At 37.6% G+C, this 20943-nt stretch overlaps 1 protein-coding gene, 3 non-coding genes and 2 pseudogenes across 4 annotated transcripts; all 6 read right to left on the bottom strand.

The window, feature by feature from the left end:
• Positions 1-13880: 13880 nt before the first annotated feature.
• LOC121759848 lies at positions 13881-14008 on the bottom strand (annotated as a pseudogene).
• Positions 14009-14491: 483 nt separating this feature from the next.
• LOC121759842 lies at positions 14492-14687 on the bottom strand. Its single transcript, XR_006041781.1, has one exon. It is a non-coding gene; the product is annotated as a U2 spliceosomal RNA (small nuclear RNA).
• A 460-nt stretch (positions 14688-15147) lies between these two features.
• LOC121759849 lies at positions 15148-15310 on the bottom strand (annotated as a pseudogene).
• Positions 15311-15751: 441 nt separating this feature from the next.
• On the bottom strand, positions 15752-15947 carry LOC121759843. The gene has a single exon (XR_006041782.1). It is a non-coding gene; the product is annotated as a U2 spliceosomal RNA (small nuclear RNA).
• A 452-nt stretch (positions 15948-16399) lies between these two features.
• LOC121759844 lies at positions 16400-16595 on the bottom strand. Its single transcript, XR_006041783.1, has one exon. It is a non-coding gene; the product is annotated as a U2 spliceosomal RNA (small nuclear RNA).
• Positions 16596-17344: 749 nt separating this feature from the next.
• Positions 17345-19609, bottom strand: LOC121759665 (galactinol synthase 1-like). Its single transcript, XM_042155331.1, has 4 exons — positions 19216-19609; positions 18096-18416; positions 17882-18016; positions 17345-17732 (listed from the first exon to the last, which is right to left on the bottom strand). The coding sequence occupies exons 1-4, from the start codon at positions 19543-19545 to the stop codon at positions 17520-17522; spliced, it is 999 nt and encodes a 332-aa protein (XP_042011265.1). The 5' UTR covers positions 19546-19609; the 3' UTR covers positions 17345-17519.
• Positions 19610-20943: the final 1334 nt, after the last annotated feature.

Here is a 20943-nt window from a genome sequence, read left to right on the forward strand (position 1 = left end):
GGAAACACGTCTGGAAATTCACGTACAATCTTCACATCCTCAATCTTCTTTTCTTCCTTCTGTTCTTCTCTTAAGTAGACGAGGTAGGCGGGACATCCTTTTCTCACAAGGGTAGCTGCTTGTAGGGCCGAAATTATGGATTTGCGCTTGTTCATCGTGATTCCATAGAATTCATCTCGCCCTTCTCCTGGAGTTTGAAAGGAAATCTGTCTTTCGCTGCACTTGATGGTGGCGTGGTTTTTGGCCAACCATTCCATCCCTAGTATAATATCGACATCTTCCATTTTCATGACACCCAAGTTATTAGCAATAACCTTACGTTCTCCAAGTGTAATCTCTAGGTTCGAGCATTTTTGTGTTATTTCTATAACTCCTCCTACTGGTGAGGACACCGTTATTCTAGGTTCTGATGGTTCTGGTGTGAGTTCTAAAGTGTTTACACACGAGGTGGATATGAAGGAGTGCGAAGCACCAGTATCAAACAATAGGACAATAGGTATGTTCAGTAGGGTGCCCATACCTGCCAGATTCCCTTGGTTGTTGCCCTGCTGGTTTCGTCTCAAAGCATATGCCCTGGCTTGTGTTGGAAGGCTCGGTCGTTGTGGATGCGGGGCCTGGTAGTCCCGAGTGTCTGCCTGCAGAGCTCGCAGTTGTTGACGTTGTGCGGGCTGGTTAGTTGGTGCATTCCATCCCTGGGGTCCATTTCGACAGTTCTTGGCGATGTGACCATTTTTCCCACAAGTGTAACAAGTCATCTCTCTGGCCCTACATATCCCGCCGTGGGGCTTGTTACATTTGGGGCAAAGGGGATTCCTTGGCTGAATGTTCCCTGGAGGGTTGAAGGTAGGTTGTCTTGCAAAGTTCTGTGGACGGGGTGGGGGTGGTCCATGCCATGGTTTCTTTTGTCCCCACTGGTTTTGATTTCCTTCCCATTTCCTCTTTATCTCTTGGGATTTGAGACGAGGTCTGCGGTGGCATATTTGTGGGGTTGGGTGCGGGTGTTTCTTTAGGCAATGCAGCCTCAATGTCCAGAGCTAGCTTCAGAGCTTCAGAATATGGTAGTCCGCCGCGACTGGCCAATGCTACTCTTATTTCGTGCCTCAAGCCAGCACAAAATTTCTCGGACATCCTTTCATCCGTGTCCACTTGATCAGCACCGTACCTGGACAGGTCAAAGAAGACACGATCATATTTCGTCACTGACATTCGTCCCTGTCTCAAGTTGTAGAACTCCGTTTCTTTTTGCTTTTTATAGCTCTTGGGGATGTACTTGTCGTAGATTCCTGTCTTGAACTGATCCCAAGTTAGGCCCTCCAGCTGATGCAGTGTCATTGTCTTCTTGCGGGCCTCCCACCAATAATCTGCAGACCCTGTCAGTTGGAGTGAGGCACAAACCAAACGTTCCTCGTCTGTGCATTGCAGTAGGTCAAACAGGCGTTCGAGCGCACGTATCCATGATTTTGATTCAGCGGGGTCGCCCCTTCCGTCAAATGTTGGAGGCTTCTTTTTCATAAAGGTGTTTATGATTGTCCTATCCACTGCAGGGGCAGGTGGAGGCGAAGGTGATCGAGGTGGAGATGGTGGCGGATGGTTTACGTATTGTTCCTCGAGCTCGGGTTGTGGTTCTCTACCACGTCCCCTTCCTCTCCCTCGGGGTCGCCCGGCTATCCTTGGTGGCATTTTCTATCGATAAAACATTTCCCGGTAAGTTATTATTGTTGGAAAGATTAACCGATTCAGAGAATAGAGAACTTCAAATTTTATTCAAACAACCCATAACAGATATCACTAAAGACAGGAAATAAAACATGTAGATTTTCATATAAAAGTTTATGTACAGGGAAAAATTACCTCCACCGAGGACTTTCGTACAACCATTCTTGGTGTCGCAAAATAATGTCACATCTGTCACTACACAGACGTTAGTCAAAAGTCAAGCCACGGAACACTCGCACGAATGTTTCCGAGATGTCAAAATATTGTAGCTAGTCAAAACATAACCAGAACGGTCTCATAACAGATCCGTTTCTGAGGTACAAACATATATACATAAGCATCACATCACTATAACAAGGTCTAAATAGTGCTCTCTGCTGTCCCGGGATCCTCCTCCTCGGGTACCTCCTCATCTGAGCTCTCGTCAATGTGAAATGCTGAGTCTCTAGTGGTGCCGGGCGTGTGAGGTCCTCGAGTGATGGCCTACGCTCCCGGAGAGTGGGCTCCTGGCAGATGGTGTGAATCATCTCTCCCAGCAGTGACTCTGTAAAGACCGGTAGCGGCTGTAGACGGCCGGTACCAACAACAAACTTCGGCTCGTCAGAGCTCTCCGTCCCTGAAGAATGAACGGGGGCTTTGCCCCTCCTTCTCTCCTCCGCGGTGGCTGCATGTAGCTTCCTAGCCTCCGAATCAGCAGCCTCTACTTCGGCCAAGCTCGGTGTCGAGGAGAGGTCAGCGAGACCGAAGTCATCCCCATCCATAGGGGGACGAGATGGCCCAGCCTCGAACTCCCCACGAGTTCGGCGCCCTAGAAGAGAAGACGACGGAAGCGGGTAAGGCTCATCAGGCTGCGAGGGAGCTGGCTGTGGGACGACTGGTTCGACTGGTGTTGCTGGCTGTAGCAGAACTTCGGCAGATCCTATCCCGGCTAGATCGCCCGGGCATATGTATGGCCCTCGCGGCGCCTGCCCGTGCAGGATGAAGCACAAATGGATCTCACCGATAAACTCGGGAAAGTTCCCTACAGTGTCGAAAAATGGGGGAATAAAAAATATGTAATGGCGAGTCAGATCGAGAGCAAAACCTACCCAGTCAGAGGACAGGATCCGGATAAGTCGTTGTATCCCGTCGAGGTGCGTGACCCCAACCGAGTAGGCCCTCTCCCAGAGCCAGCGAAACTGCGCCAAGCATAGGCCGAGATCGGTACCCTCCAATATCACAAACGTAAGATACTCAAAAATGATGTCTGACACTGTCGGATACACCATCTACAAGAAGACGTGTCGATCAGACCCTCGTATCCTCATAAATATGCGTATAAAGCGTAAGGAAGTAAACGTGATGAGATGCAAATGCTCGGTCAATCCTACGAGTCGTATCCAAACTATGTTATATTTGGCCACTAGAAGCAGTCCTAAAAGTCACTTCTATGTCACATAATACATGTTCACTATCGTTCGGAACTAATCGTTATAAGGTTTATGGTATTGTTGCCTAGCTCAGGAAAGCGTTGGCAAATTCACTATTTCTGTTCTGTCAAGGTTACATATAAGAGTTCAATACATAATTCGGTAAACAGAAAATGCACATTTGCTTTTAAAACCAAAAATTGACTTACCGTTGCTTTGGTTGAGCGTGTTGGGGGTGAGTGCTGGGAGTCTCTTTTGTTAGACGAAAAGTCTAGCGGAGCAATGCTAGACCGAAGATTATTGAAAAAGACTCTCGGGTTCAGAGCATGAAACCTGCTCTGATACCACTCTGTCACGACCGCAGTTAGCTAAGGATAGCATAACTCGGGGAAATCGTGACTAAGGAGGGATTATAAGAAGCGGGGATAGAATTTAGGGGAATATAAAGCCAAAGCCGAACGAGACACACAAGTTAACATCAAATAGGGAAAATACTTATAACAAAATACACTCGATCATACAAGATCGAGTGACTGTTCATACAAGTCTGATTATCATAGTCAAACATAACATAGGCACTACCTCTTAATTGACACAGCGGAAGCAAAAGAACGCGGTCCATGTGTGGAGAGCGGAAGCAAAAGAACGCGGTCCATGTGTGGAGACATGAACCTCCGAGAGTTTTATTCTTAGTTAGTTACTAGTTTGCTCTCCACAGCACTTGTTCCTCCCCCTTTCCACGTCTCAACCTGCACATTTAGAAATATATGCAGGGCTGAGTACAAAAGTACTCAGTGAACACATTGCCGAAAATTACACATATACATTTAAAAATATTGTCAAGCCATCATCACATTAACACTCGGGGGTTTTATTGAAAAGACCCGAGCTTACTAAAAATATTCACATTGGACTGCAGTCCCTTTTTCCTGTACTTTGCCATATCTGATCACATTGTGCCGTCGAGATGGTGTTCTCGCACGGTCACCTTCTCTGCCCATCATGTCAGAGGTTTCCATGTGCCGGGAAGGTGGCCACCTTCCACGGTCACCTTCTCTGCCGTTCACGGTCAGAGGATTCCCGTGTACACTAGTCCGAGCGGGGACACCACCCTCACTGGGACCCGAATTCGACTTATATATCATCATTCATAATTCGCTTAGCCGTAGCCAACAGATAGGCATCATACACAAAACATTTATGGCAAGACAACATCTTTTAAGCATCAAGAACATGTGTTCATGATTTCATAAAATACGATTTGTATTTTTAGTATAAGAAAGCTCACCTCGAACGCTTAGTTTCCTTAACTTGATTCTTTCGTTCCGACTTTACTTGCGAACGTACCCTTTTAAAACATCACAATAGGAAAATACTAATTTAGTTTTAAACTAACTAATTAAACGAGAAATAAAACTCAAGGTTTAACTTTATCATTAAAGTTATGATTATTATCATTATTATTATTATTATTAAGAAATTTCCAAAACTTACGTTATTTACTACTACTTCGTTTGCTAGTTCGGTTCCTACCAAAATTGGTGTTCTATCCATTATTCTTACAGAAATATAGCACTTGATCACAATTAATTATTTTCGCTAACCTAATCATTTCATTCTTAAGCCCAAAAACGTAAATTCGAAATGTGTCTATAATCATTTTCTGCTGCACTAATTAATTCACCAACAGTTGGGCTCAATCGTTTTTTTTTAAGGTGGCCCAACCATTTAAATTAGGAGCCCAAAAAGAAAAGGAAAACCCATTTAAAGAAAAACTTAACTCTATCTTCCTCCCTCATTTCAAAACAATATACAGCAGTTTCTCTCTTCTCTCTCTCTCTCTCGCCTGGACTCCGCCGCCGATCGGCGGCGGCCCTCTCCTCCCCCGCGTCTCTCTCTCTCTCCTTTCCCCCTCTCACTTCCCTTCTCTCCTCACAGTCACGCCGCCGTCACTCTCCCGTTCCAGTTTCGCCGCCGCCGCCACTGTGCATGCACAGGCGGCGGCTTCACCGCCCTCTTCCCGGGAGTTCGCCGTCTGCATGCTCCCTCTCTCTCTGTTCAGATTCGCCACACCGCCACCACCGCTGCGGGTCCGCCGTCGCAGCGGGTTCGCGCCCTGCTGCCGTCACCGAGAACCCCCCCTCTCTGCCGTCGACGCCGATTCTCGTCAGGTGAGGCCGTCGGAAGGTTCGTTTATCTACCCTTCTCTTTTCAATATTTTTAAAGAGATTATTATTATTATTTTTGATAATTTTGCTAATTACATTCAAACTTCCAGATTCACGGAATGATAAAAAGGGCAGATGTGATTTTAGAGCGTGGGCTGCCATCGATGGCGACAGAGTGCCGAGCTCGTTGCCGAAAGTTCTTCGGCAGATTCATTTCAAGCTAAGTTCATATTTTCCTATGAAAATCTGCTATTCTTATGTTGAGAGGCTATAGCGAGTAACTACGTTCTTGAATAGCTAATTGTCTATGTGCATGATATTATGGTTTAGGCAGAGGATACTTTTGGTCTATGTATAGTGTTTCAATATGTGGGAAAAGTGAGAGGTGGGTACTCACCTTTGTGTGGTTGTGAAAAGGACTTGTTGGATTTGTCTTCTTTATGATATGAAAAGCCTTGCTGGATTGCTTCCTTCCTCTGCTTCGATTTTGTTGGTAGTATGTAGTGGAGTAAATGTTGATTTGGTTGGTAGGATGTGGTGGAGTTAATTGGTATGAGGTGGGGCAAGTGAAAGAGATGTATAATATTTAGGAGAAGGAATACAAGTAGCCAGACATAATCATTTATCAAAAATTCTCCTAACACATGAGATATGGTTGCAAGATATAACATTAAATGATGCATTAAATGCAGCTGAAATAAAAACGATCTTCTAGGATTTGCTAAGATTTGTATTAGCTTTTCATATTTGCTTTGCCTCCCATCTTGCCTTATTTACTTATTTAAAAAAAATGCATTTGCTTATTATTGTTTAATTTGGTGTAGGAAAGAACTCGTTTCAAGCTCGTGGCTGTCCGCGTTGTAGTTTCCGTTCTTCTTTTAGAATGAAGGATGTATTAAATTAAATTTTGTTGGACTTTTATCAAAAGTATCGGACATTATTATTTTGATTTTTGGAACCTTATTTATTTATTTAAATTATTACATTCTTATAGGTGTAATATATTTACGTTTTCTATTTACTTGCCTAGTCGTCAAAACAAACAACAACGACAATCTATCATAGTTCGGGTTTAATCACGTAAAAGTTACTTACTTAGATAATCGAGCTAATATTATAGTCTCTTATAATATCGGATTTCGTTACATTTACCCCCGCGCTTTTTTTATGAAGTAAATCTAAGTTTGAATCTCAAAACTATCATTCTATGCAATAAACCTATCATTTTACGTGATATTTGGCAAAATTTAGAAATTAAATGAGAGAAATGACATTTTTACCCCCGTGCTTTTATTTTATGAAGTAAATCTAAGTTTGAATCTCAACCGCATGATTAGAAATATGTGTGGTCCTGATTTGGTTATAGGGTTATTACGATATTTAGGGGTTATCATATGATCACGACTCTATATGTATATATATATATATATATATATATAGGAGCGTTATTCTCCTATTCATCCCTTAGATCCTTTATTCTTCTTAATATGGGTCGTTATTCTCCTATTCTCCTTTATATATGATTTTGCTGTTACACGTTGACAAACACAGATTTGCATGTTTTTAAGGACTAGATTTGACTTGTTTTAAATGTCAATCATGCAAATTATGTTCTTAAATTTCATATGTTATACATTTGGTATTTTTAACGTGTTTGTTGATAAATGATAGAAAAAGATAGAAAAAGGTGAAAAAAAGACTAAAGTGCAGCAGCCTCTGTTCGAGCCCATTCTTCCAGAGATTTTGAAGTCCAGTCAGTTCTTACTACATGTCATTCTCTTCGTCTTCGAAAGAGCTTCGCGTGGATACCTTGCATGTCTCAATCGGAGTTCTGTGGAGAAAGTTATGACAATTCTACGAACGTTGCGCAGTGCAGTCAAAGCTGGCGGAAATTTAGGCGGAAATTCACGGAAGGAAAGAAATTATTATATTGTGAAGCCAAATCTCTCCTATTTCTTGTAGGGCACGAAATTTATCAAAAATAAACCTTTTTGCAGCCTATAAATACCTCTGAACCTAATTCATAATCTTCATCTCAGAGCCTCCAATCCTTCTCCATCTCTATACTTCTTCCATTCCATATTCCACCCTTATATTCATCCATCTTCCATTGGAGCGGAGCTCTGCAGATCCAGGCAAGAGAAGACTGAAGATTGAAGATTCAACCTTGGGTTTTATCAATTTCTTTCATGTCTCGTACTTTAGTTGTAGTTTTTACTTGTCTATGAGTAGAACATCTTTTGTAGAATTTTTGGTAAAGATATTCGATTGATTTTCCTTGTTAGCTCTTGCAGTTATTTGATTTATCTGGTGCTTTCTATGTTCAATTGATTAGCTACCTCTTGAATACATGTTAGAGTTGATTAGAGTACTCGGGAGACGAAATAATTGACTTGAAAAAGGGGATAATTCACACTTTAATTCAATAGAACTCGGGAGAGTTGAGATTTAGAGTGAGGTCTTTGATCTTATATGCTTTTAGGAGTTAGGGGTTTAAGGGTTAGAAGGGGACTTCAATCCTATCACCTAATCTGCAGGTTTCTCACCTCGGGAGGGGGTTTAATCTATAATTGTGATCGACTTAATAGTTCTGGAGACCGTAATTCAAGGAAGTCGATTGTGTTTTTGGATCCTAAAATTCTACATTCATAAGCATGCTTTGTATTATTTCTTTTTATGATTTCTTTTATTTGTTTATTTATTTTTGTCTACTTTATAGAATCAACCCAAAAATTACGTGTCTCTAGATAGTATATGACGCTTAATATATGGTAGTCAGTTGCAATCTTATTCCATGTGTTCGATATCCCGGTACTGACCTTTAGCTATACTAGTTCTACCCTGTAAACTTGCAGGTATTTTTAGTGCTAATAAATAGTGCATCAAGTTTTTGGCGCCGTTGCCGGGGAATATTATTGCTTTAAGCTGATATTGTAGAATGGTTGATAATACTAATTTGGAATGTAATATTTTGTATAGTTTTATTTTAATTGTTTTTATTGTATTTGTTTTGCAAGGAGCACGAAGCACAACAGTGGATTACTCTGCGCTCCTATGGAAGATGCAATTATCTGCTACAACATTTGATATACTCCGTAGAGCGTGGGTGAGATATAAAATATGCTTGCTCTCTTGTTTTTTTTTTTACCTTTAGTTTTCTCCTCCGTAGAGCTGAAGTTTTTCTCCATAGAGCTTAAGTTAAATAAAAAAAATAAAAAAAAATTCTTTTCTTTAAACTTTTTTTTCTTTTCCGTGTGAATTTTTCCTTTTCTTTTTTTTTCTTTTTCCTTTTTTTAACTTCTTACTCTTCTTTTTTTTTCAAGAAAATCTTTAAAAAAAATAGAAAAACTATAACCTCCTTCCCCCTTTTTTTATTTTATTTTATTTTCTCCACATAAATCACTCACACACACTTCAAATTCACATCACTTAAGCAAATTCTTTGTACTCTACCAATTATTCATGTGCTTAGCTCTCAATCGACACAAGGTACGTTCTCTTTTAATTTCTGAGCTTTGATCTTGAATTCTTTCATTGAATTACTTTGTTGTTGTTATATATATTGGGAGTTTGGATAGAAGTTTGATGAGTGACGATTTAATTTGGATTTATTTTTGGTGAATTTGTGAGTTTTGGATATTTGCAAGAAATAGTTGTTGGGTGCGCTTGGGTATGTTTGGTCTTTGATGGATGAAAATTGAATATCACTTTGGCTTGATTGTTGATACACATAGTTCATGTTCATAGCATTGCGAGGCTATTTTATCTTGCATGAATTGTGTATATTTCTAGAGCTTAAATTTTTTTGCTTGATTTTAGTCTATTGTTGAAAATTTTTGCAATTAATTGGGAGATAGAGAATATTACAGGGGATGAAAAATGATCACGTTAAGGTACAAAAGGCATCCCACAGGAAGTCCCGAGAATGGGGGATAATTTATGAGCTTCAAAGAACGTCTAGCTAAAGACGTTAACCAAGCGCTTGTTGGGAGGCAACCCAACATCGGTATCTTTTTGTATTTAGTTTGATTTGTTTTCTTAGTTTACTCACATCTCCACCGACTTTTCAAACTTATTCTTAACGTAGTTTTGAATAAGTTTGGGGGGATGAAGTGGTGGACCGCGAGTTTAGTTGTTTTTGTTTGTTTTTATTTGTTTTTTTTTAAATAAACCCGAGGTGAATCTTGTCATGACCATAACATAGAAAATTTAGAAATACTCATGTTTAGGAACATCAGACTGAGTTGCCTATGATTAAAAATTCGTTTATGTGTTGATTGAGTTGACTTGATGCATTGATTTGAAGGTTTAGTGAAAATGTGCATAAATAATGAATTGCTTGTTTGCCTTGAATCTTGCTTATACCTTGTGAGACTTGAGCCATAAATTACTTTCTTGTGTGATTTATCTGTATTCATGTATTTGTTTCTAGAACTTGCTCCTAGTCTGCTTAAGTCTGCAAAGTGTTTAAATGATAAAAGAGGACGTTAGGCCATCCTTCTTAGCTACTTTATATATCCAAATTATTGACCTTACTCAAAATATTTTTCCCTAGCTAGCCATTTCGAGCCTTTAAAGCCTTTTTCTTTAGAAGCTAAATAAAGGGGGGAATATTCATACACTCTTGGAGAAAGTTAGTTCATATTTTGTGAAAAGGGTTGGAGAGATAAGACAGAAAGAAAAGTAGTGTGCTTACTTGTGAAAATTGCATAGACACATGTGGTTTGAATGACATATTTGGTTGTGTATAAAAGAAAAAAAAAAAGGATGTACAAAAGAAAAAAAATCAACGGAATCTGGGAAGTGAGAAGAAATTTAGACAAGGTCTAGAATTTACTGAGATTTGAATTGTTGGTGGGGTGCTATGTTTGATGTAGTAGAAATTGATCACTTTTGCTATGTTTGGGTTTAGTCACTTTTTAGCCATATTTCCTCACCTTACCAAAGAGCCTACATTATAACCGAAAATAAAGACCTTTCGGATTTTTTATTTTAATCACATATAGTAGAGGAGGGATTAGACATCGAGCAAGCCTATGGTAAACTTTGCATGTTGCATGATCTGAGAGCATATATTCTTTACCTTATACACTTTGAGAGTGAGTGATAAAAACACTTCTAAACACTTGAGAGCGCATGTACTTCAAGGTGATCAACGAGCTAATAATGAAAATGCACTAATAAGCTTTGCTTGATTTGATTTGTATTCTTGTCAAACTCTTCATTTCTTGTTACAATTTTTGAGGCAACTATGAAGTCTAGTTCTTAGCATCCGTGTTTCTTTATTAGTTTTTCTTTTGTTTTGTTTGAGGACAAACAAATAATTAAGTTTGGGGGAGTTGACAAACACAGATTTGCATGTTTTTAAGGACTAGATTTGACTTGTTTTAAATGTCAATCATGCAAATTATGTTCTTAAATTTCATATGTTATACATTTGGTATTTTTAACGTGTTTGTTGATAAATGATAAAAAAAGATAGAAAAAGGTGAAAAAAAGGCTAAAGTGCAGCAGCCTCTGTTCGAGCCCATTCTTCCAGCGATTTTGAAGTCCAGTCAGTTCTTACTACATGCCATTCTCTTCGTCTTCGAAAGAGCTTCGCGTGGATACCTTGCATGTCTCAATCGGAGTTCTGTGGAGAAAGTTATGACAATTCTACGAACGTTGCGCAGTGCAGTCAAAGCTGGCGGGAATTTAGGCGGAAATTCACGGAAGGAAAGAAATTATTATATTGTGAAGCCAAATCTCTCCTATTTCTTGTAGGGCACGAAATTTATCAAAAATAAACCTTTTTGCAGCCTATAAATACCTCTGAACCTAATTCATAATCTTCATCTCAGAGCCTCCAATCCTTCTCCATCTCTATACTTCTTCCATTCCATATTCCACCCTTATATTCATCCATCTTCCATTGGAGCGGAGCTCTGCAGATCCAGGCAAGAGAAGACTGAAGATTGAAGATTCAACCTTGGGTTTTATCAATTTCTTTCATGTCTCGTACTTTAGTTGTAGTTTTTACTTGTCTATGAGTAGAACATCTTTTGTAGAATTTTTGGTAAAGATATTCGATTGATTTTCCTTGTTAGCTCTTGCAGTTATTTGATTTATCTGGTGCTTTCTATGTTCAATTGATTAGCTACCTCTTGAATACATGTTAGAGTTGATTAGAGTACTCGGGAGACGAAATAATTGACTTGAAAAAGGGGATAATTCACACCTTAATTCAATAGAACTCGGGAGAGTTGAGATTTTGAGTGAGGTCTTTGATCTTATATGCTTTTAGGAGTTAGGGGTTTAAGGGTTAGAAGGGGACTTCAATCCTATCACCTAATCTACAGGTTTCTCACCTCGGGAGGGGGTTTAATCTATAATTGTGATCGACTTAATAGTTCTGGAGACCGTAATTCAAGGAAGTCGATTGTGTTTTTGGATCCTAAAATTCTACATTCATAAGCATGCTTTGTAGTACTCTAATCAACTCTAACATGTATTCAAGAGGTAGCTAATCAATTGAACATAGAAAGCACCAGATAAATCAAATAACTGCAAGAGCTAACAAGGAAAATCAATCGAATATCTTTACCAAAAATTCTACAAAAGATGTTCTACTCATAGACAAGTAAAAACTACAACTAAAGTACGAGACATGAAAGAAATTGATAAAACCCAAGGTTGAATCTTCAATCTTCAGTCTTCTCTTGCCTGGATCTGCAGAGCTCCGCTCCAATGGAAGATGGATGAATATAAGGGTGGAATATGGAATGGAAGAAGTATAGAGATGGAGAAGGATTGGAGGCTCTGAGATGAAGATTATGAATTAGGTTCAGAGGTATTTATAGGCTGTAAAAAGGTTTATTTTTGATAAATTTCGTGTCCTACAAGAAATAGGAGAGATTTGGCTTCACAATATAATAATTTCTTTCCTTCCGTGAATTTCCGCCTAAATTCCCGCCAGCTTTGACTGCACTGCGCAACGTTCGTAGAATTGTCATAACTTTCTCCACAGAACTCCGATTGAGACATGCAAGGTATCCACGGGAAGCTCTTTCGAAGACGAAGAGAATGGCATGTAGTAAGAACTGACTGGACTTCAAAATCGCTGGAAGAATGGGCTCGAACAGAGGCTGCTGCACTTTAGCCTTTTTTTCACCTTTTTCTATCTTTTTCTATCATTTATCAACAAACACGTTAAAAATACCAAATGTATAACATATGAAATTTAAGAACATAATTTGCATGATTGACATTTAAAACAAGTCAAATCTAGTCCTTAAAAACATGCAAATCTGTGTTTGTCACACGTAGCTTATGCATAGTTGATGTTACTACTTGTATATTATTTGGTACCTTTAATAAGCATTGCTATAGTTAGGTATAATGATGGCTTTTTTTATTATTATCCTAATTTAATATTTGATGGATGTACGAGTTTGTTATTCTTTCCACTTTTTATACTTTATGTATTTTTTATATTGAATACTAGAGATTATCTAGATTCACTATTCATCACATTAATATTATTGTTGTTAAATTTTAATAATATATCGACTACTATATTCGATGCTTAAATTTGGCCAACATAAAAAAAATTCAATATTTAGTCAAATTGGTATATATAAAAAAAATAGAGGTGTGCATATCTAATTTATTTATATGGAACTTTCGAACATGGCTCGCCCTGAACTCACAACTTTATCATAGAACTAAATAAGGCTTCAAGTTCATAAAAACCAAAATTCAGTTTTCAATTGTTATTTATATACATATTTAGCCGTCACTTCTTACATTTTATAATATCAAAAGTTCGGGTCGTCACATCTTGTCTTGGCTCTCGTCATGGGTCCCGCTTGCATCTTCAACGAGGTGTTCTCCTTGAGAACGTTTTCTTGGGTCGTATCAAAATGAATATTACATAAATAAGTACTGTATAAACCAAAGTCATTACTAACACTTCCCTAGATTTCTACTGATTTAGCTACTCATAGATAAATAAACTAAACTAATAGTTTGTAGGAAAAACAAACTCCCTCTGTCCCACAAAAGATGTCACACTTATGGGATGGCACGAGATTTTAGGAGGTTTTGTTTTGTGTGTTAGGTGGAAAGAGAAAATATAATATTTATATTATTGTGAGAGAACTTTTTCTAAAAATAGAAATATTACATCTTTAGTGGGACAAACTAAAAAGGAATGTGAGACATCTTTTATGGGAGTGGGGGAGTAGTAGACATAAGAACTAAGATGATAAAACTCAAAAGATGAATCTCGTAGTCTTGATCTTCTCTTGATTCCAAGCTTCAAACTCCATGTATGGTGGAAAATATGATGAACAATGAACATGAACTCTCGAATATTAAACTCTGGTGTAGAATGCAACAAAAAGTTCATTTGATGAACCTTGGGGGGATATTTATAGCCTTAAAGTCGTGCATCATAATGCGGCAAACCTTCTAACCCAGTTAGGTAAGTGTTGGAGGGAAATTAGGTAAAATAATGCAGCGCCGAAATCCAGCGGGCCGCAGCACAAAGTCTAGTGGACCGCTGAAAACCTTCTGAACTCTCGTTGCAACTTTGAACCGTCGTTGCATATAATCCAGCGGACCGCTAAAAACATTATTATTGTCTCAGTGTGATCCGATGGCCCACATATCAAATATTAAACTTATAAGAACAGATCCTACACTTAATCTTAGCCAAAAGGCCGAGAAAGGTATGAGCTTCAACATCTACGCGCCTCTTCTTTTATACTTGTGATTCGAATACAACTTTCTTTCTCATGTTGGATGTGGGATAATATGAACTTTTATTGTTTTGTATCAAAATTATGCTTTCTTAACATAGCTTCATCGAATATAAAAGGAACTATAAACTACAAACTTGTGCACAAATATTCTTCTAATTAGCATACAACAATGACTCACAAAGGGATTTGTCTATAGAGAGAATGAACTCAATGCTATAAACAATAGAATCAAAATTGCGAACCTAAAATATACATAAACCGATAAGTGAAAAGAAATTACATAAAGAAAGATCCCAAGATAGTTATAACTACAAATTAATATAAAAAACACACTAGTTATAACTACAAATTAATATAAAAAACACAATGTAAATGGAAACTCATAAAATTAATATTAAAAAAACAATTAATTACTATAAAGTTAGACACCCAAGTAAAGATTCAACTTGAATTCGTGGGATGCGCCAGGCCCGTGCAATAGTGCAATGCATGGGCGACGCTTGAGGACCCACGTAGTAAGATACTTTGATGGAACTTCACCCTCAAAAAATAAATTTAATATCGTATGAGCCATCGGCCCACATATCAGATATTAAACTGATAAGAACAGATACTACACTTGATCTTAGCCAAAAGGCCGAGAAAGGTACGAGCTTCAACATCTACACACCTCTTCTTTTAAACTTGTGATTCGAATACAACTTTCTTTCTCGTGTTTGATGTGGGATAATATGAACTTTTATTGTTTTAAATCTAAATTATGCTTTTTTACGTAACTTCATCGGATATAAAAGGAATTGTAAACTACAAACCTGCAGTAAAAATATTCTTCTAATTAGCATATGACAATGACTCGCAAAGGGATTTATATATAGAGAGAATGAACTCAATGCTAGAAAACTATAGAATCTAAATTGCGAACCTAAAATATCCATAAACTGATATGTGAAAAGCAATTGCGTAAAGAAAGATCCGAAGATCAGATATAACTACAAATCAATATAAAAAACACACTGTAAAGGAAACTCATAAAATAAATAATAAATATAAATAAATAAATAAATAATTATTATAAAGTTAGACACCCAAGTAAAGATTCAACTTGAATTAGTAGGGTGCACCAGGCCCGTGCAATAGTACAACGCATGGGCGATGCTTGTAGACCCAGGTAGCAAGCTACTTTGATGGATCTTCACCCTCAAAATATAAATTTAATATCGTGTGAGCCGATGGCCCACATATCAGATATTAGCCAAAAGGCCGAGAAAGGTATGAGCTTCAACATCTACGCACCTCTTCTTTTATATTTGTGATTCGAATACAACTTTCTTTCTCATGTTGGATGTGAGATAATTTGAATTTTTATTGTTTTAAATCTACATTATGCTTTTTTAACGTAGCTTCATCGAATATAAAAGGAATTGTAAACTACAAACCTGCAGCAAAAATGTTCTTCTAGTTAGCATATGACAATGACTCACAAAGGGATTTGTCTATAGAGAGAATAAGTCAATAAACTCAATGCTAGAATACTATAAAATCGAACCTAAAATATCCATGAACCTATATGTGAAAAGAAATTATATAAAAAAAGATCCCCAAAATCAGTTATAGATAAAAATCAATATCGAAAACACACTGTAAAGGAAAAATCATAAAATAAAAAGTTAATAACTATAAAGTTAGACACCCTAGTAAAGATTTTACTTGAGTTGGTGGGTGCGTTAGGCCCGTGCAATAGTGCAACGCAGGGGCGACGCTTAGACACCCAGGTAGCAAGCTACTTTGACAAATCTTCACCCTCAAAAAATAAATTTAATATCGTGTGAACCGATGGCCCACATATCAGATATTAAACTGATAAGAATAGATACTACACTTGATCTTAGCCAATAGGCCGAGAAAGGTATGAGCTTCAACATCTACACACCTCTTCTTTTATACTTGTGATTCGAATACAACTTTTTTTCTCATGTTGGATGTGGAATAGTTAGAAATTTTATTGTTTTAAATCTAAATTATGATTTTTTAACGTAGCTTCATCTGATATAAAAGGAAAATTGTAAACTACAAACCAGTAGCAAAATTATTCTTCTAAGTAGCATATGACAATGACTCACAAACGAATTTATCTATAGAGAGAATGAACTAAATGCTAGAATACTATAAAATCTAAATTGCGAACCTAAAATATCCATAAACCTATATGTGAAAAGCAATTATGTAAAAAAAGATCCCCAAACTCAGTTATAACTAAAAATCAATATACAAAATACACTGTAAATTAAAAATCATAAAATAAATAATATAAAAGTTAATTACTATAAAGTTAGACACCCTAGTAAAGATTATAGTTGAATTGGTGGGGTGTGTTTGGCCCGTGCAATAGTGGAACGCATGGGCGACTCTTGGAAACCCAAGTAGCCAGCTACTTTGATGGATTTTCACCCTCAAAAAATAAATTTAATATCGTGTGAGCTGATGACCCACATATCAGGTATTAAACTGATAAGAACAGATACTATACTTGATCTTAGCCAAAAGGCCAAGAAAGGTATGAACTTCAACATCTACGCACCTCTTCTTTTATACTTGTGATTCGAATACAATTTTCTTTCTCCTGTTGGATGTGTGATAATATGAATTTTTATTGTTTTGAATCAAAATTATGTTTTTTTAACATAGCTTCACCAAATATAAAAGGAATTATAAACTACAAACCTGCAGCACAAATATTCTTCTATTTAGCATCGTCCGCGGACGATCAATCGGCCCCCCCCTAAGGGTGGAGCATCGTCCACCTACTCGTCCTCACCACGGTGGATGCTCTAAATGAAATTAGACCTAAACTATACAATTACAAAAAGCGGTTTTTTTGGACAGCAACTTTTTCTCTTTGCGCATGATTAATGTGGAAAGGTCTAATTCATGCCCAGAATTTCAATTCGACCACATGGAATTCATAATTGGATACTTCCGAAATCATTTTGTTTATGTGTGGGCTAACAATATTCATAAATGTAACAAATAACAGCCGTTAATAAATAAACTCTAATCAAAACTATTTCCAAAGTTATGTTTAGTTTTTTTGTATATTAGATGTGTCATGTGTGTAGATGTTACGTGTAATGACAATGTTCTTACATAAATATATGTAAAAACCGAAGCTTATAGACATTGTCTTACATTCAAAACGATAATAAAAATTTCATGAGAAAAGAAAACTCGACAATGACAGTAGTATGATGGAATCCGTGGCTATAAAAACAAGATGAAATATAGTGATATTTTGTGGTGACAGATAGAGTTGAATAAAATAGATGTTTTCATAATAACTGCAGTAGAACTCTTACATTCCAATACTGCTTAATTAGTTTAATTCATTACATTACACATTCAAACACAAGACAAACTTGAATATTTCTTACACGAAAAACAAGCAAATTAAGTTGGCCATAGAGAGATAGCAATGGTAGTTGTTTTTAGGCAGCGGAGGGCGCCGGGACGTAAGAAACCGCGGGTTCAGGGAGGGGGGCCAAGATGGATGGCTTGGAGAAGGATTCATCCGCCTCCTCCTCCGGCTTGTAGTCGAGGGATTCGTCATTGTATATATCCCACCATTTCTTCACCAGCATCGTGATGTCTTCTCTATCCATGTTAGCCTCCTCCCCAGTGTACCTCCATGGCTTCGATCCCTGAAAAACCCAATTTCGTATCAGAATTTGACAGAAATCCACGGGTTCCATCCTAAAACCAATTGGTGATAGGACGAGGGGCACATGAGACTTATATAGTGATTTCAGTTCTATTTGTACAACAATATGGGATAATTATATTATATTACCGCAGCACAGTAGTGGACAACTTTGGCCTTCTCGAGGTCGATGTTCTCAGGGTGGCGCCACAGCATGGCGAGAACCAGGTTGTAGATCGGCGGGATAGGTTTGTAGATTGGGTTGAAGAAGGTGTTCAGGAAATCCTGTAGTGTAAATTAATAAAGTAAATGAGTCTATTGAGTGGATCAAACTCGGGGTTTGAGTGATGGGATTGTTGTTTACCTGCTCAGCAAATGGCGTGGTGGGGGCGATCTGGAGAGTCTCAAGGAGGGTCTCATAAGTAGCCTTGCTTGGCTCGTGCACGAACATGCCCGCGTTGAAGTAGAGCGGGGGAGGGGGGCCCATCTCAGCTGGCCAGGTCACCTTGTTAGGGCATTGCTGGCAGTACCCAATGGCGTATTGCGGAGAGTGGCTCCATGTTTTCTCGCAGAAGCAATCCATAACGGCGTAGAAGTAGCCGTCTGGGGTGTCCATGAGGTGATCGATGTTTTCGAAAACTTGGATGTCTCCATCGAGGTACACCATTTTGCTGTACTCCAGAAACTGTAATTGTTTGGAAACAAAATGTATGTATCAATAAATTGGATAAAAGAAGCTATGCAGGTTAATTATTTAGCTCACATATGAAATTGGGGGATGATAATTGATTAATGTATTAAATACTCAATAAAAAAAACAACATAGTTTTCTTTGGCTAAAGATATTGTTGCCTTCTTTTGTCCTAATTGTTTTTGTCTTGATTGAGGTGTTTTCTAGGTGCATGACATCTTTGGCATTCTTTTTTGTCTTCAAATACTATTCCCTATCATGGTAAAAAGGTGTCATGATTTTTTGTAAATTTAGGTGGTCAGGGTTTCCGTGTTTATATATATATATATATGAAGGTAGATATTTATGAAGTTGATCAATCTTAAAAGTAGTCTCATATATGACCAATTTAAACCCTTTGAACACAAATTTGCGTTTCAAACAAATCCGAATTTTAGAATAGGAAAACAACTATGCAATCACTTTAATAAGCATAAAACTTTTGAAAGTGTATGCTTTAGTAGGTAAAGATTTTCGACCAAACATCATCAATCAAATGCATATGTTAGGGAAGATCGACTTGTGTTTCAAGATTTATAACAATATCCAACCAAAAAAGCATTTTAATTCATAAAATATAAATATTGCCTACGTTAGTACTTTTTTTATAGCAAAATAACATAAATTTAAAGGTTGTGTCACGGTGATCTTTGGCTGAGACATCAACCACTAGGCCAACTCACGCACACTAAGCCATACTTAATACTACACCACATAACAATAGTTTCGTCGTGTGCATGAAAAGTTTACTTACGTTCCAAATACGAAGCTTGGAGTAGTTAATAACGTAATACGCCATGGCGAACTGAGTCTGGTTGGCCGGTGGATAGACCGGCTCGATCTCCTTGACAATGCAGCCTTGGGACCTCAAGATCTCACGGTGCTCCTCTGGCACATCCGGCAAGATCGCCACGACCAGCGGGTAGATGCTCTTCACCTTCCTCAAACCCTTGGCCAGGCCGACCACCCCTTTCACATAGTCCCCGGTTCCGGCCAAGAAAGTCACGTATGCCTTCCTCGACCCAAGGGCCAGAGTCAGTTTTCCGATGGATAAAGCATCAGAAGGTGGCACTTTAGGGGCCATTTTTTCTTTTATTGCAAGATTTGTTTTGCTAAAGACTATGATGCATAAAACCCTCTTACTTTTGTCTTTGGTGTTTTGTTGAGCTTCAATGCCATGATTTCAGCTTGTTTAAATAGGTCGAAAATGAAATGTTCATGCATGTTAAATTCACTTGAAATGAAATGCAAATGAATATGCAACTCTTTTTATTAAATGATAAAAAATAGATATGTATATATTTATTTATTTTTCCTTTATTATGGGATCAATGAAGTGGTATTCTACTTTTGCGATGTGTGTGGAGAGAATGAATAAGCATTGATCTCGCCGTTGATGAAGCCTTATCACCAAGATCAACGGCTTGGATTAAATGGGTAGGGGTCGTGTTCAATTGGTATTTGAATTGATATACTTTGGATATACTACTTTGTTCCTTTTTTTTGTTTTTAATTTTGTGTTATTTTTATTCCTTTTATTGAAATTTTATTATTATAAATAGTAAAGGCATGGAATGATATATAAGGCTGTAGATTGGGAGTCGTTGTCTTTGTGGAATAATTATAAAGGGAAGATAAATAAATTAAGTTTGGAAAAAAAACAAATAGTACTCCTATTAATTAGCAAGCAACGTGTGCATTTGAAATTCGAATTAGGTTTTGCAGGCATGTTTTTTTGCTAAATTTTCTCTGAGTCGCAAATGTGTTTTGTCCCCCAACGTGGTTGACTCAAAAAGGCAAGGTGAAAAATACATCATATTGGGTGTTTCAATACTTTTCAATAAGGTGTCATGTTAAAAAAATATCTACGTTGATGATAAACAATATTTAAAAATAAATAAATAAATAATAAATAAATTATCATTATTATTTTTAAATAATAATAATAATAATAAACACAAGAGGCAGTGCACTAGATGGAGCGAAGACTCACGTAACGTACATTCAAATTTATGATTTGAGAGCGTTAGCTATGCGAAACGCATTGCAAGTTAATTTTGGTTAAGGACGTTACCGGATGGAGCGAAGGCTGATACGCCTCCCCCTCGATCCTCGTCCAATCACAACACAACATGCAGCTCCCTCGTAGGGCGTGTAAGTGGCCGCGTTATCTAATTTTTCATTTATTTGTATGTATTTAAATAATTCAAAATTTTTTAAATCAAAAAAATTAAAAAATTTGCTACTTCACTTACTTTAAACTATCATCGACGCCCTATACACTTATTGGCGACCCAAGGTGTCTACATGCTCGACATGTCAGATATTCCCACCAAGTCGTTCGACGAAATCCAACATTTCAAAGATAGATCCTCAACTTTTCGTAGTTTTGATTAAATCGTATATTTTGTTTCATTAGAATATACAATAAAAAATAGGAAAGTAATAAAATATTAAAAAGTTGTGGAAACCTAAAAGATTA

The sequence above is a fragment of the Salvia splendens genome, chromosome 12 (assembly GCF_004379255.2).
Source record: "Salvia splendens isolate huo1 chromosome 12, SspV2, whole genome shotgun sequence".
In the NCBI taxonomy this organism is placed as follows: Eukaryota; Viridiplantae; Streptophyta; class Magnoliopsida; order Lamiales; family Lamiaceae; genus Salvia; species Salvia splendens.

Bases quoted from the DNA above. Each gene is read 5' to 3' on its own strand.
- LOC121759665 (XM_042155331.1), bottom strand. From the start codon at position 19,545: ATGGCCCCTAAAGTGCCACCTTCTGATGCTTTATCCATCGGAAAACTG. The intron at 18,417-19,215 runs GTAAGTAAACTT...AAACAATTACAG, and splicing joins CCAAGCTTCGTATTTGGAAC to TTTCTGGAGTACAGCAAAAT. The intron at 17,733-17,881 runs GTAATATAATAT...TGGGTTTTTCAG, and splicing joins TTGTCCACTACTGTGCTGCG to GGATCGAAGCCATGGAGGTA.